Genomic DNA, 13,851 nt, shown 5'->3' on the forward strand with positions numbered 1-13,851 from the left:
ATTTTATAATAAATTTATCTCTTATAATATGTTTCTATAATATTTTAGAATATTTTTAAATAGTGTGACATAACTACTATATGTTATTTCTTGATATAGTAGAGGAATTTAGCCTTCCTTAATATACAGACAGCCCTTAATTTTAAAAATGTTTGTTCAGAATTTCTTTTGCCACCTGGTTTGGAACTCAAGTAATTTTCCTGTAGAGGCAGTGAAGGACTTGATGGTTAAGTCTCCAGGCTGGCTGACAGTAGTTTATTTCACTCATGACCTTTCTCAAGGATAATACTGTGCTAACAGCATGGAAGAGGCCAAACACCATGTTATGGATGTTTCCATGTCTTTAGGATTCAGGAAAGATGCCAAAAGCATATGCTTAGCCAAAACTTCCAGACAGTGTGTGATAGTAAAATCCTTCACCTTCTCCACCAGCTGAGGATAGGAGAACCATAATCCATGCTGGGTGATTGGAATGTTCACTGGGGAAGGCGTCTGGAGTAGGAATGGGATATACCACATGGAGCCAAGATTTCCAGGAGATCAATAGGAAGATAAAAGCTGGAACCTGGTCCTGGGTGGCCCCGGAAGCATTCAGAGCACCCTCTTTATTTGACTTGGGTACTCTATTTGGTTTGATGACTACTTTTTTCCTGGCTTTTGTGTGGCCCTTCCAGTCTAGCATTTCATTTTATTTTGACCTTCTCTGGCAGACACGGTCTCACAGCCCCTCTCTTCCTGAATGAGCACAGAACACTCTTGGATGTGATCTTTTCAGCACTTCTATAGCATCAGGGAAGTGCACGGAGTAAAAAGCCTCCTCTCAGGTGCTTTCCCCTTCTTACTCCTCTATATCACTCTGGAGAAAAAGTCACCTTTGCATGACATATGGATTTTCAGATGGATCTGAGGTGTAGATTCCCATCTCCCCATGAAAGCGACAGAAGTGGTCCTCAGAATTCCCTCAGCTGGGTCTGGGGTGGAGGAGGGGATCCTGTATTTCAGGCATCACTGAAATAAAAGAGCCTGGGTTTTTCCAGGCAACATGGACTTGTGCAAGGAGTAGAATCTTACTCAAGTCAAGAGTTTCCACATATGTACTATATCCAGATAATACCAATTGTCAGTGTGGACCCTGGTCAGTTGTCTTCATAAGGTCAGTGTTACTGCCTTTTAGGGAGAAACTCAAATAGTAATATTTTACATGATTTTTAGAAAGTATAGCTGAAAAATCTTTTTGTTCAAATATCATAGAGTAGAAAATACCAGACAGTCATGAGTCATCAATAAAATGATATGTTGTTGAAAAGAGAGGAATTAGAGTTTGCAATGTAAACTTTATGTTAATGACAGAGGACAATGCAAGAATCCTGACTAAGCTGTTCTTTAAGTTCTGCTAAATATTGTAGGGCTTCCAACCAACCTCAGGTTGCTCGTCTCAAGAGTGAAACTGGTTGTCATGTTTGAGAGTTTTCTCCCCGAAGCCCAGTCTATGCCTTTTCTGTATAAATAAAAATCTATTTGGAAAACAGTATCGCAGGAAACACTGTCCCCCACCAACCCAGGACAGTATTCCCCTCAAATGATGAACTTGCCAGGTTTTCAGTGTCTTTTCATATACCACACATTCTCTTTGAACATTCTATACACTTCAAGTTTACAAATGGTCATGAAATAGGTCAGCATTCTTGAAAGTGTTCATTCCTGGACATGTATCATGAGAATTACTCTGATGACATAGGTCCACCAAGAGACCAAAGGCATTTGCTTTGACTTCCGTAATTCATAGTTTGGTCATCCATCGTAATCCACTCTACGATTAGACACAGAGTTCTTTGGCTGCCAAAAACCTACAGATGTCTGTCTGCTTTTGTACAGTTTGCCTCAACCAAAATACAAAAATTTCACCTCTCAGACAAAACCAGGGAAATTTCAGGCAGTAGAGGATGCTGTGGAGAAGACGTGTGGAGGGCTAGGCAGAAGACGGAGAGCATATTAGACAGTGCAGGGCCTGGAGGAGCGGGGAGGCCCAGTGGAGAGTGGCAAGGAGGAATGTGAGTGGCCGAACAGCAAAACCGGGAATAAAGACAAAGATACTGGGGTGGTGAACGACAGGCAGGCCTCCTTAGCTTGGCAAGATTTTTAGGAAATTCCATTCAGTTTTCTGTCTTTAGCTTAATACTAGGTTTTGTTTAAGGAGACAGTGAAACATCCCTTTCTTTAATTACTTTCTGAGGAAACAGGGCCTTGTAACCATGGGAAAGGGCTTCCCTGGTGGCTCAGTGGTAAAGAATCTGGCTGCCAATGCCAGAGACACGGGTTCAGTCCTTGGGTCAGGAAGATCCCCTGGAGAAGGACATGGCAGCCCACTCCAGTATTCTTGCCAGGAAATTCTATGGACAGAGGAGTCTGGTGGGCTACCGTCCATGGGGTCGCAAAAGAGTCAGACACAGCTTGGCCACTAAACAATTCCATGCCTGGGAGAAGATTGCTAAGAACTCTGCCAGGCCTAGAATTTTGTCCTCAGGAGGCATTTTTGTTTACCTGCCGTATTTCTGTCCTCTGAGTGATTCTGCCCCCAGCCTGGAGTATCTGTCCTTTTATCTAGAGAGAACACGGGCTGGGTGGATGGGGATGGATGTTCCTTTTCCTTGGATATTCTTAAATTCTTAGCTTCTCTGAAAGAGTAAGAGGTATAGATTGTCCAAGGGGCTCTTTTCCTACACCCATTGTTACCTCTCACTTGTGAGGGGTCTTTTGGTCTTCTGTCAATGCCAACATTATGGCATCATGTCCTCAGTAAATTCTTATTTGTTCAGCCATCCATGCAACCGAGAGTTAAGAAGTACATGCTATGTGGCCAGCCCCGCTAGGAATCTGGAGAGGAATGAGACACTGACCCCCAACCTTATGAAACTTGATTGTGGTCCTGGTTTATGCAACGCCCCTGGTTAGGAGTATCCACTTGAGCTCTTATGCTAGTGGCATCCAGATCCATTGGGATTCCTTTAGATTTCAGCAAGGCCACACAAATATTTGATAAGGTATAAGTTATCTGCCTCTCCAGACTCAACATTACAAAGACCGTATTGAATGTTTAATTAAAACATTAATTAGTCCTCTTTTCCAATTGTTTCTCATGGTTCGGGTCCCTTGAAACAGTTGGTCTTTTCACTGAAATGTTTATTCCTATCATTTAAGCCAAGCAGTAAGAGTTCTTACTGAACTTAATATTGAGCTAACATTTTAAAGGATAACGCATCTGACGTCTCTGACTGTCTGCCATGAACCCATTTACATAAGAAGTGTGAACACGTCTAGAAGTCTTCTGGAAGCCTACAATTTCCAAAATTATTTATATGTACATTTCCAACATTATTTATATGTACATTTCCTGGAGATCAACCACAAGGTAGAACACTCAGAATGTATTAATACTAGACGCCTCTGAAGCGCTGAGATTATATGTTGGTTTGTTTTCTTTGAACCCTCTCGCATAAGTGCTAGTTAATTCAGCTGTTGCGATCGTGCTGGCCCTGCAGTCAAGGGCAGGGTTGCAGCTTCTGCACAGACTGGTTTGCTTTCCACTGAGTGCATTTCTCACTCTGGTCAGCTCTTTTTCAAGTGCACACCAAAGGTAGGGGCCCAAGAGGGACTCAGTCTAAATCCATCATCATCTTGGAAAAGACAGGGCAACGTGTGTACTTCATGCCTGCTGAATCAGTCGAGGGAGAGGCAGTCATTTCTTCTTAGGTAGAGGGTGCCAGTTGGTCAAATAGCCAGCTCCTTTGGGTACAAGAAAACTCTCTGAAAGTTTTAAGATTAACTCCCTGTCAGACCTGCTGTCTTGATCCCGCCCACCATCACCACTGCTGCCTCCCTGCATGGTGCCTGCAGCCCTGGCTGCTGTCCAGCTCAGGAAGCTAGCAATCCAGGCTTAGCAGATATCTCCTCCAAAAAAGTAAGGCTCAGGCTTCCCTGGTGGTCCAGTGGGTGGGAATCCGCCTGCCGATGCAGGGGACACAGGTTCGATTCCTAGTCCGGGAGGATCCCATGTGCCTCGGGGCAGCTAAGCCCTCCTGCCCTAGAGCCTGTGCTCCTCAACAAGAGAAGCCGCTGCGATAAGAAGCCCAAGCACCGCAGCTAGAAAGTAGCCCCCACTTACCCAAACTAGAGAAAGCCCACATGCAGCAGCAAAGACCCATGGGGCCCAAAATTAATTAACTGAAAGTAAGGAAGGCTCAAGGAAAACACAGACCGGCAGCTCATAGCTGAATTCAGCCCAAAGATACAGCTAACCCACACAGAGTTGTTTTCCAGTGTGGACCAGTGGCTGAATTTCTAGCTTCTTCTGGCAAATGGAAAGGTCAGGCCATCTAGAGTTCCGGTTTCTGCAGGTGACAGTTGGCTGGAGCTGAGTAGCTGCCTCTCCATTCCTTCTAGCCAGGCGCCCGTCCATCTGCTACACTCCCCACCTGACCTACCCACTTACGCACACTTCCTGCCTGGCCCCCGTAGGCTGAGTCTTCAGGCAGTGCCCAACCCAGTCCTCTTTGCAATGAGCTTGATTACCATTACACTGGGGCTTCCCAGGTGGCTCAGATGGTAAAGAATCCACCTGCAGTGCAGGAGACCTGGCTTCAATCCCTGGGTTGGGAGAATCTCCTGGAGAAGGGAATGGCAACCCACTCCAGTATTCTTGCCTGGAGAACCCCCATGGACGGAAGCGCCATTATACTACAAGTCAATGGTAGGCACTTCACTGGGGATGCAGTTATTAAATAGTTCCTTGTAACACATTTGGTGGGAAAACAACCCATCTGATGTTCTTTGAGTCCATTCATATTTTGTCTCCAATAAATAAAAATGAGACTAATTGTGTATTGGCCTCATATAGGAATAATTTAAGGATATGGATTAAGCCAAATCATTATGTTCTTAAATCTGACCAGCCAGAGGAGACGCTCATTGCTGCAGCCAACTGATAGTTTTGCCTTGCAGACAGTCTTGTTACAACTAGGGGGTCCACTGAAGATTTATGAATGCAGTCATGATTTGAGATCATGTGTCTTTGTATTAAAAAATAGAATCACCGATTTTGTGGACATCAGCTATTCTCATTTTTGTGTGTCCTCCTTTCAGTGGAAAAAAGAAATTGAAAATAATGCTTTCAGTTCAAGACTTTGACCATGAAAGATTAGCTAAAATCTTATTCTAATAATTTAATCCTCTTCTTCATCATGATTCTGTTATAGAAAATAATACTTATTTGAAGGTCTAGTCTATTAGAGAGATGAAGAGATTTGTTCAGTATGAAGTGAAGTGAAGTCACTCAGTCGTGTCTGACTCTGTGACCCCATGGACTGTAGCCTATCAGGCTCCTCCATCCATGGGATTTTCCAGGCAAGAGTACTTGCCTGTGAGGCAAGTACCAGGAAGGTTGCTATTTCCTTCTCCAGGGATCTTCCCGACCCAGGGATCGAACCCAGGTCTCCTGCATTGTAGGCAGACGCTTTTACCGTCTGATTTGATTCCTTTTTCCTATCATGTAGCTTGCCAGGGCTCCTTGGAAGCTGGAGCAGTGGAACTCTGATTGGGTAGGGGCTCCAGTTACGTAAGCAGACATCTTTGCAGCATCTGTCCAAAGGAGGCCTAGGGTAGGATGTGGCTGACCACCCAGGCAAGGAAGACCTGGTGGGGTTGGGGGCTTCCAGCAGCTCACAAGTCCATCAGCAACTTCTGCACATCTGGTTCCTGCAGCCTAGACACTGCTGCCTCCCATCCAGCATTCCAGGCTCTGTCCACTCCAGACCCCACCCCTTGGTCTCACCTCTCCCTGGTTCCCAAACTCCCAGGAGGTTCTGAGCATCTCCTCTGGCACCATCAGGGGTACAAACCTGCTCCTTGGAATCACTGCTTATCCTGGTCGCGCTGCAGACTATCACTATACCCTGGAGGGGACTCCCATGCCAGGGAGAGGGTGAGCCAACATCTCTAAGCTCGTGCTGGTTTGCCCAAGAACTTGGTGCATCACCAAGCCAGCTAACACTGCCCATGCTGCCTCACCCGTGTCTGCCAAACAGTGACCTAACTCTTCAGACTCTGATAGGAATTTCTCAGGGCCTCCTGGAAAATCAGGGGAGTATCTGTTAAAATGAAAACCAAGACAATAAGGATGCTTCAGGAAGGGGACTTTTAGGAGACCCAGCATGGTAGCTATTTCTCTGACTTACACAAATGCTGGCAGACCCCAGGGGAGTTTGCAACTGCCTTTTCCAAAAAAAGTCTGAGCCTTGGTGCCTGAAGGTTGAGGAAGGAACTTTGGGTATCAGCCTCGGGTTTGACAAGTGCAGGGCAGGAAGGACACCACTGACAGCCAGTCTGGGCAGGTCACTTTCAAGAACTGTGGTTTAATTAACCTTTTTTTTGTTTGTTTTTTTAATGGACCAACTCAGGATTAGGGCCTGTCAATATTGGATTCAGAACCAATGTTCCCAGGACCACGTATAAGCCTGCTCTTTTAGGAATGTATGCTTTGTACCTAGATATATTGAAATATTCAGTCACCTCCAGAAGCTTTCGGTCCTCTTGGCTATTGAAATGACAATGGAGGCTGAAGTTTTCATGTATAGAACATAGTTTGTATGTTCGTATAGAATTGGTGTGAAGACTCTCCAAGGAAAGACAGCAGAAAACACACAAAATTCCCTATTCATCCTATTTTTAAATTATGGTTTTTTTGGTGTGAATTTAAAATACAATCTAAGTAAAAGCCATATGAAAAACTAGTCAGAAGAGCCCTTTTACCCTCAAAACAGTTCCTCCACACCCTTCCTACTTGGCCCTCCACTTCCCGCCAGAAGTCTCTTCCTGGTGGAGGCTGTCTTCCCCTCCCTGTGGGTCCCAAGACCTGTAATGTCGTGCGCCTTCTAATATCAGAAGCAGCGATCAGACACTCAGGAGTTCATAAGAGGCTCTCAGCTGGCAACTGGCCCTCATCTGGATTCCTGAATGTATTTCACCCCAGAGTACACTTCACTCAGACTGTACCAAGCTATATTTCTCAGAAAAGAAATTTAATAATCCAATGGTATTTTTTAAGAAAAAGGCTACCACCAAAAAAATGAAACACCCAAAGCTTTCCTTCCTTCTAAGATCAAATCTCTTAAGCTTCTTGAAACTCACAGGTGCTAGGGGCACAATTCATTTTTTAATACCACACATATGGTCCTCAAACTAGCCCAAGACTTAGACCAGGCTATGGTCAGAGTTTTCTGGCCAAGATGCCAGGAAGCACAGCTTAGAGGTCAGTAGTGCCTGATAAAGACAATTTATGTGTCTTTATCCACATAATGGATCGTGTGTAGGCTGGGGCAGAGGGGAAAAGCAGTCTGGGTGAGCCCAGTTTCAAGGTTGATTTCTGATTCAGTTAGACCTGGGTGGTTTGACACATCCGTCAAGTTCAAGTCCAAAGCATCATTGTAACTACGTTCTATAATTATAGATTTGCCCATTCCTGGGCTCTCTGTTAGATACTTTTTCTTTCCAGGTGGTTAGGAATTTTCATTCTGTATGGCATTTTCATTTCAGTTAATAAGCAAGAATGTGAATACATTCTAAAACATATATTATTCTATTTTAATGTAAGAAACTGAACATTTGTTTTCCATAAATATTTTAGAGAGACTTTGCTAAAGTAAAATGAAAGAGAAAAAAACAGGATATGATCTCATATCCTGGGGCACATTCTCATTTGGAAACCTTACAGACAGGATGGAAGCTAAGGGATAAAATAGACTAATTCCTATTTAATACTCAAATATCTAAATCTAAAAATGAAGTTATAACCATCTGAAGAATTTGAATATTGGCTATAGGCAATGACTATTCAAAGATATTATGATAATATTTACCTATAAATCATATCATTATTTTTATTCATATATGAGTACATGAGATATTTTTTCTCAATTTTAAATTCCTAGAACTTTCTGAAAAACAAAAAAATGGTCTTATCCAAAGTTTTAAGTTTTCATTTAGTATAAGCATTTAACATACACAAATTCTTCCTCTCTTTTTATCAGTTCTATACATATCATATTCTCATAAAATAAATCTGATACTTATTTCATAGGAGAAATTATTTAAATGTATGTACTAAAACTGTTTTATATAAACTGCAGAAACACCCACTTAAAGTGAAAAATCCATGTTATAAATTCTAACAGAATAGGGTACGAAATTATAGAAATAAGGCTTTTATTGGGAATTGGATCCCAGTGTGTAGGAACAGTGAATGACCTTGACCATGAAGAATTTTTACTGGTTAGTTCATAAACAGAGACTCTTGGCTTTTTAATAAATAAACATTTTGTTTATTAATTGCACAAAGTTTGGTCAAAGCATTGTACAAAAAATAAATATTTTTGTTAAAATATGTCAAAAGCCTGGCTTTTAAGCTTGACACTTAGTTGAGTGGGTCACACAGGACAAGCTCCCTGTCCTTTGCAAAGTTATAGAGTTGGAAATGAACTTAGATCAAACTCCACGAACCATGGTTTGCATTTGATGGTTTAGTTTTATCTGTGCTGTAGGAATTATTGACTGTTGTAATTGCTTTATTAGAATGTTATCTCTTGTTTCTTTAATATGGGGCATTTAAACAGCTCCTGAACTTGAAACTTGTTGTGACTATCTTGGGAACAAAATTACTTTTAATGGGAATATATGTTTGAGTGACAAATGCAAGTTAATAGATAAATATTGCTTAATTCATTACACATTTTAAATATGTATACTTAATCTTCACAGATAACATTTTGTGTACAAACTAATTCATTGATTAGACTTCCTGATCACATTAACGAATATTAACTGAATGATAATTGAATATATAATTAGGAGATACGAAGACAAAACTAAAAAAGGAAAGATCTAAACGCACTGCATGCCAACATGTATGCAGTCACAGTTTTTTCAGAAAACGCTGTGCATTTGAATCACCTTTCTTGACAGTGGCTGCACAGTATCAGTGCTTAAGCCAAAGTATTTTCAGCATGAAGGGTGGGGATTATGCAGAATTATAATTGCATCAGAATTATGAGAAATGGCAGAAAATTCCTATTTTTAAGTGTCTGTTTTCAATGAGTAAGACTTAAACTAGCTCTCTTCTCTCAAGAAGGCGGTCTAAATCACATTTGTCTTTTTCTTTAACAGATAATTCTGAAATAATCAGCAGAAACGGAATGGAATGCCAAGAATCTGCATTGAGAATAGCTAAACAATGTTACTGTACATACTATCCTGTTCCCTCCTCAATAGAATTGCCACAAACTGCATGCTAAACAAAGGTTTAGTTCTTCTGGACAGACCACAACTCTAAGAAGCTAGTGCTGCTATATCATATATGAGTATTAAATATGGTATGCTTAGTATATTCCAACCTAAGATAGTTAACTACCTGAGACCAGCTGTGATGTTAAAGGACATAAAGGATAAAGTTTACTTTTAAAGGGTTTCTAAACATAGTTTCTGTCCTAGGAATATTGTCTTATCTCCATAACTATAGCTGATGCAGAAAGTCCAACCAATTTATTCATTTCGACTCAGAATATTTCAAAGTTAGCAATAAGCAATTAGCATTAGTTTAAAAAACAAAAAGAAAAAGAAAAAACCTATTCCAGGGGCAGGTTCAATTCTAACTTCAATTACTGTCATTTCATTTTACCCACTGGATCAGAGCTGTGTTTCACTTCTTGACAACACGAATGCTGCAGCAGAGATGAGAAGTGAAGTAAAACCGTTACCTGTCCTGCAGGTCTAAAATCTGAATGGAAATTCAAGCACAAGTACTGGGGACACATCGAAGTGCGGTATTTGGTTTGCCTGGAGACGCCGCATTGAATCATGTGATTCTAGAATAATATTAATAGTTTGAAAAAGAAACTTTGTACGGTGTGAGTTTCATACCTAACCAAACAAAGTCTTGAAGGTATTATTTTACAAGTATATTTTTAAAGTTGTTTTATAAGAGAGACTTTGTAGAAGTGCCTAGATTTTGCCAGACTTCATCCAGCTTGACAAGCATGAGAGGCCCATGCCGACAGTCTAACCGAAGGGATCAGTCTTTCCAACTCACCATCCGGTTGCCTGTTACCGAGTAACTCTTCTAAACTAAAAACCTAGACAAACAAGGAAGCTGTAGGTGGGGAGATCTGTATAATATTCTAATTTAAGTATGTTTGAGTTTAGTCACTGAAAATTTGACTGTGACTTTAATCTAAATTACTACGTAAACAGCAAGTAGATAGTTTCACTTTTTAAAAAATCCATTACTGTTTTGCATTTCAAAAGTTGGATTAAAGGGTTGTAACTGACTACAGCATGGAAAAACAAATAAGTTCTTTTAATTCTTTCACCTTAAAGCATATTTTATGTCTCAAAAGTATAAAAAACTTTAATACAAGTACATACATATTATATATACACATACATATATATACTATATATGGATGAAACATATTTTAATGTTGTTTACTTTTTTAAATACTTGGTTGATCTTCAAGGTAATAGCGATACAATTAACTTTTGTTCAGAAAGTTTGTTTTAAAGTTTATTTTAAGCACTATCATACCAAATATTTCATATTTCACATTTTATATGTTGCACATAGCCTATACAGTACCTACATAGTTTTTAAATTATTGTTTAAAAAACAAAACAGCTGTTATAAATGACTATTATGTGTAACTGTTTAAAACATCCATTTTCTTTGTGAACATATTAGTGATTGAAGTATTTTGACTTTTGAGATTGAATGTAAAATATTTTAAATTTTAAATTTTGGCATCACCGCCTGTTCTGAAAACTAGATGCACCAACCATATCATTTTTGTTTGAGAAAAAAAGAAATCTGCCATTTTAATTAATATTGATCAGAGTCTAATGACTATTTATCTTATATCGTAGATTTGATAACCCTATCAAAAAAAATTACATTCTAAGTATAATCTTACATAGTGCTTGTATTGTTGCATTTGTTTTAATTTGTGGAAATGTATTGTATCTAACTTGTATTTCTTTGGTAGTTTCATCTTTATGTATTATTGATATTTGTAATTTTCTCGACTGTAACAATGTAGTTATGCTACAACTTGCCTAAAACATTCAAACTTTTTTTCTTTTTTTCTTTGTTAATTCACTTAAACTCATTGAAAACGTAGTATACATTACTAAAACATAAATTATGGGAATCACCGAAATATTTTTGTAGTAGACTAATTGTTGTTACATTGTCTTTCTTTTTTTTCTTTTGTTTCATGGTTTTGATTTTTAAAATTATTAGTACACAACTATTTCCAGCCCTTTAACAATGGAACATCAAAAATATCACCTATATCCCTAAGCAAATATAGAAGACTGTATTTTTACTATGATATCCACTTTTCCAGAATTGTGATTATAATATGCAAAGAGTCATAAATATGCCATTTACAATAAGGAGGAGGCAAGGCAAATGCATAGATGTACAAATATATGTACAACAGATTTTGCTTTTTATTTATTTATAATGTAATTTTATAGAATAATTCTGGGATTTGAGAGGATCTAAAACTATTTTTCTGTATAAATATTATTTGCCAAAAGTTTGTTTATATTCAGAAGTCTGACTATGATGAATAAATCTTAAATGCTTTGTTTAATTACAAAAACAAAATCACCAATACCAAGACATGAAGATAGCAACTCAACAAATACTGTAGTTAAGAGATGAACTCGTCACTTGTATGGGAACCACATTTCACTCTTTGTTTTCAGGAGGTAACAGCACTTCACCTAAATATTCTTTGAGCCATATCACTGGTAACATTTCTACTAAACCTCTCCGTAACACTTAAAGAATTCCCTCATTCATTACCTTACAGTGTAAACAGGAGTCTAATTTGTATCAATTCTATGTTTTGGTTGTAATATTCAGTTCACTCACCCAATATACAACCAATGAAATAAAAGAAGCATTTAAAAGGATTTCTGGTCTTCCTCCACTTTTTTGTTGGTGAGACAGATTGATAATTAGCCAAACAAAATGGTTTTCACATTCACACAGACAATGGTTGGTAACTTCAGAGAAGAGCAGGCTTTTGATTTGGTTTTGGGGGTTTGTTTTTTTCTCTGGATTTTTAATAGTAGGAAACACAATTTACAAGGCTCATTTGGGAAGTAGTTCTAGTATTTGAAAGTGAAATAAAAATAAATCCCACCACTCTGCCCCCTACTTTAGAATTTTGCCTGAATATGAAGAGATGTGAACATCAGTAACCAAATGGGGAACAAAACATCAGTTAATTAACAGACAAGAAAGTGCCTGTTAATCCATGAGACAGGCTTCAGGTGAGAGCCCAGGTGAGCGACGTGCCTTAGACCTTAGGCTGCAGAGAGGGGCAGAATGATGAGCCCTGGTCTGCGGGGCTACCCCGGCCCCACTGAGCAGCACACCTGTGGACAGGTGTTCATCAAAGCCACACCTCCCAAGAGGTGCTGGGAGCCTTCTCAGTCTCCTCCTTTCTCTGTCCTTTGAGGCCCATGATATTTCTTAAGGAAGGTGGGAAGGGTCCTTGTCATGCAGGGGTTGGCAGAAGTCACCCCCTCAATGAGCTAAGGCAGGAATGGGGAGACAAGATTTTCTTTAGGGCAGGTTTAAAGCTTCAGGCCTGAGTGGTTATGAGACCCCTTATGAGCAGAAAACACAAACATTCAACAGACAGGCATATTACAAATAAAGGCACTTGTATTTTTAAACGGTGTTATCAGGAATTCCAAGGGTAAAAATACTTGCATACTTTTGCAGATATTTGAAAAACCGCTCTATGTTTGGATGAGCAATGATTTAAAAGATGGGGACTTCCCTGTTGGTCCAGTGGCTGAGACTTCGCCTTCCAATGCAGGGGGTGCAGGTTTGATCCCTGGACGGGGAGGTAAGATTTCACATGCCTCATGGCCAAAAAAACCAAAACTTAAAACAGAAGCAACATTGTAGCAAATTCAATGAAGACGTTAAAAATGGCCCACATTAAAAAAAAAAAAAAAAAACTTAAAAAAGCTGCTATGGTATCAATCACTCCTGCCAAGAAAACATTCTCTGTTAATAGTAAGTTCAAGGTGCCAGACTTCGAGAACAAGTTATTTTAAGTGAAAAATATAAGACAAGCTACTCAAAATTGTTCACACCTGGTTGATGAAGTATAATTTTCATGAGTAGACCGACTTTCTCTGGTACTACATTAAAAATAGAGAAATTTAAACCTGAGAGGATGAAACTAATTTCTGTCTTCAGCATAGAAAATGTTAAAATATAAAATAAAATTATTCTAAATTACCTGGCAATAGGAAGGTATCTTAATTTGGGGCAGCCCCCAACTAAAAAATGTTTCACACTCACAAATATACTCTTGTTTATTATTAGTCACAGATCTTTTGTAACACTTTAAAGCTTTTAGGGGCAGTCAGGCAAACCAAGATACAGTTCAACATTCTGAAATCCGTGAGAAGGAAATTCTGGCTCACTTAAAGAATGAGTTCTTCTCCCCACCCCCCACCCAAATAGAGTCTCAGAAATATTAGACTCCCATTGCTGTTGGACTGGGTTATCACCGTTGAAATGACAGCTATTGTGAATCGGAATGATTCATACGCAAGTATGAATGGACGCAGTAATAACTTCCCTCCATGCTTTTGGTGGGAGATGGGTTGGCAGGATGGGGAAGGGGTGGAACTTAGAATATTCCCCAGGGACTAGCTTATGCATCAAGGGCTTTGGAAAAGAGTCCACATAGATTTCTATTAAATGTATAGAGA

At 39.5% G+C, this 13,851-nt stretch overlaps 1 protein-coding gene across 7 annotated transcripts in view; it reads left to right on the plus strand.

Moving 5' to 3' along the window:
• MBNL2 (muscleblind like splicing regulator 2) overlaps positions 1–12,024 on the plus strand; it is a 169,441-nt gene extending 157,417 nt beyond the window's left edge. For all 7 annotated transcript variants that reach the window (XM_069602397.1, XM_069602396.1, XM_069602395.1 and 4 more), the window contains one exon: positions 9,214–12,024. In XM_069602397.1, the coding sequence (XP_069458498.1) occupies positions 9,214–9,228 (15 nt within the window). In that variant the 3' untranslated portion in view covers positions 9,229–12,024. The remainder of the gene's footprint in view (positions 1–9,213) is intronic.
• The last annotated feature ends 1,827 nt before the right edge of the window (positions 12,025–13,851 follow it).

This window comes from Ovis canadensis, chromosome 10 (genome assembly GCF_042477335.2).
Source record: "Ovis canadensis isolate MfBH-ARS-UI-01 breed Bighorn chromosome 10, ARS-UI_OviCan_v2, whole genome shotgun sequence".
Classification (NCBI taxonomy): domain Eukaryota; kingdom Metazoa; phylum Chordata; class Mammalia; order Artiodactyla; family Bovidae; genus Ovis; species Ovis canadensis.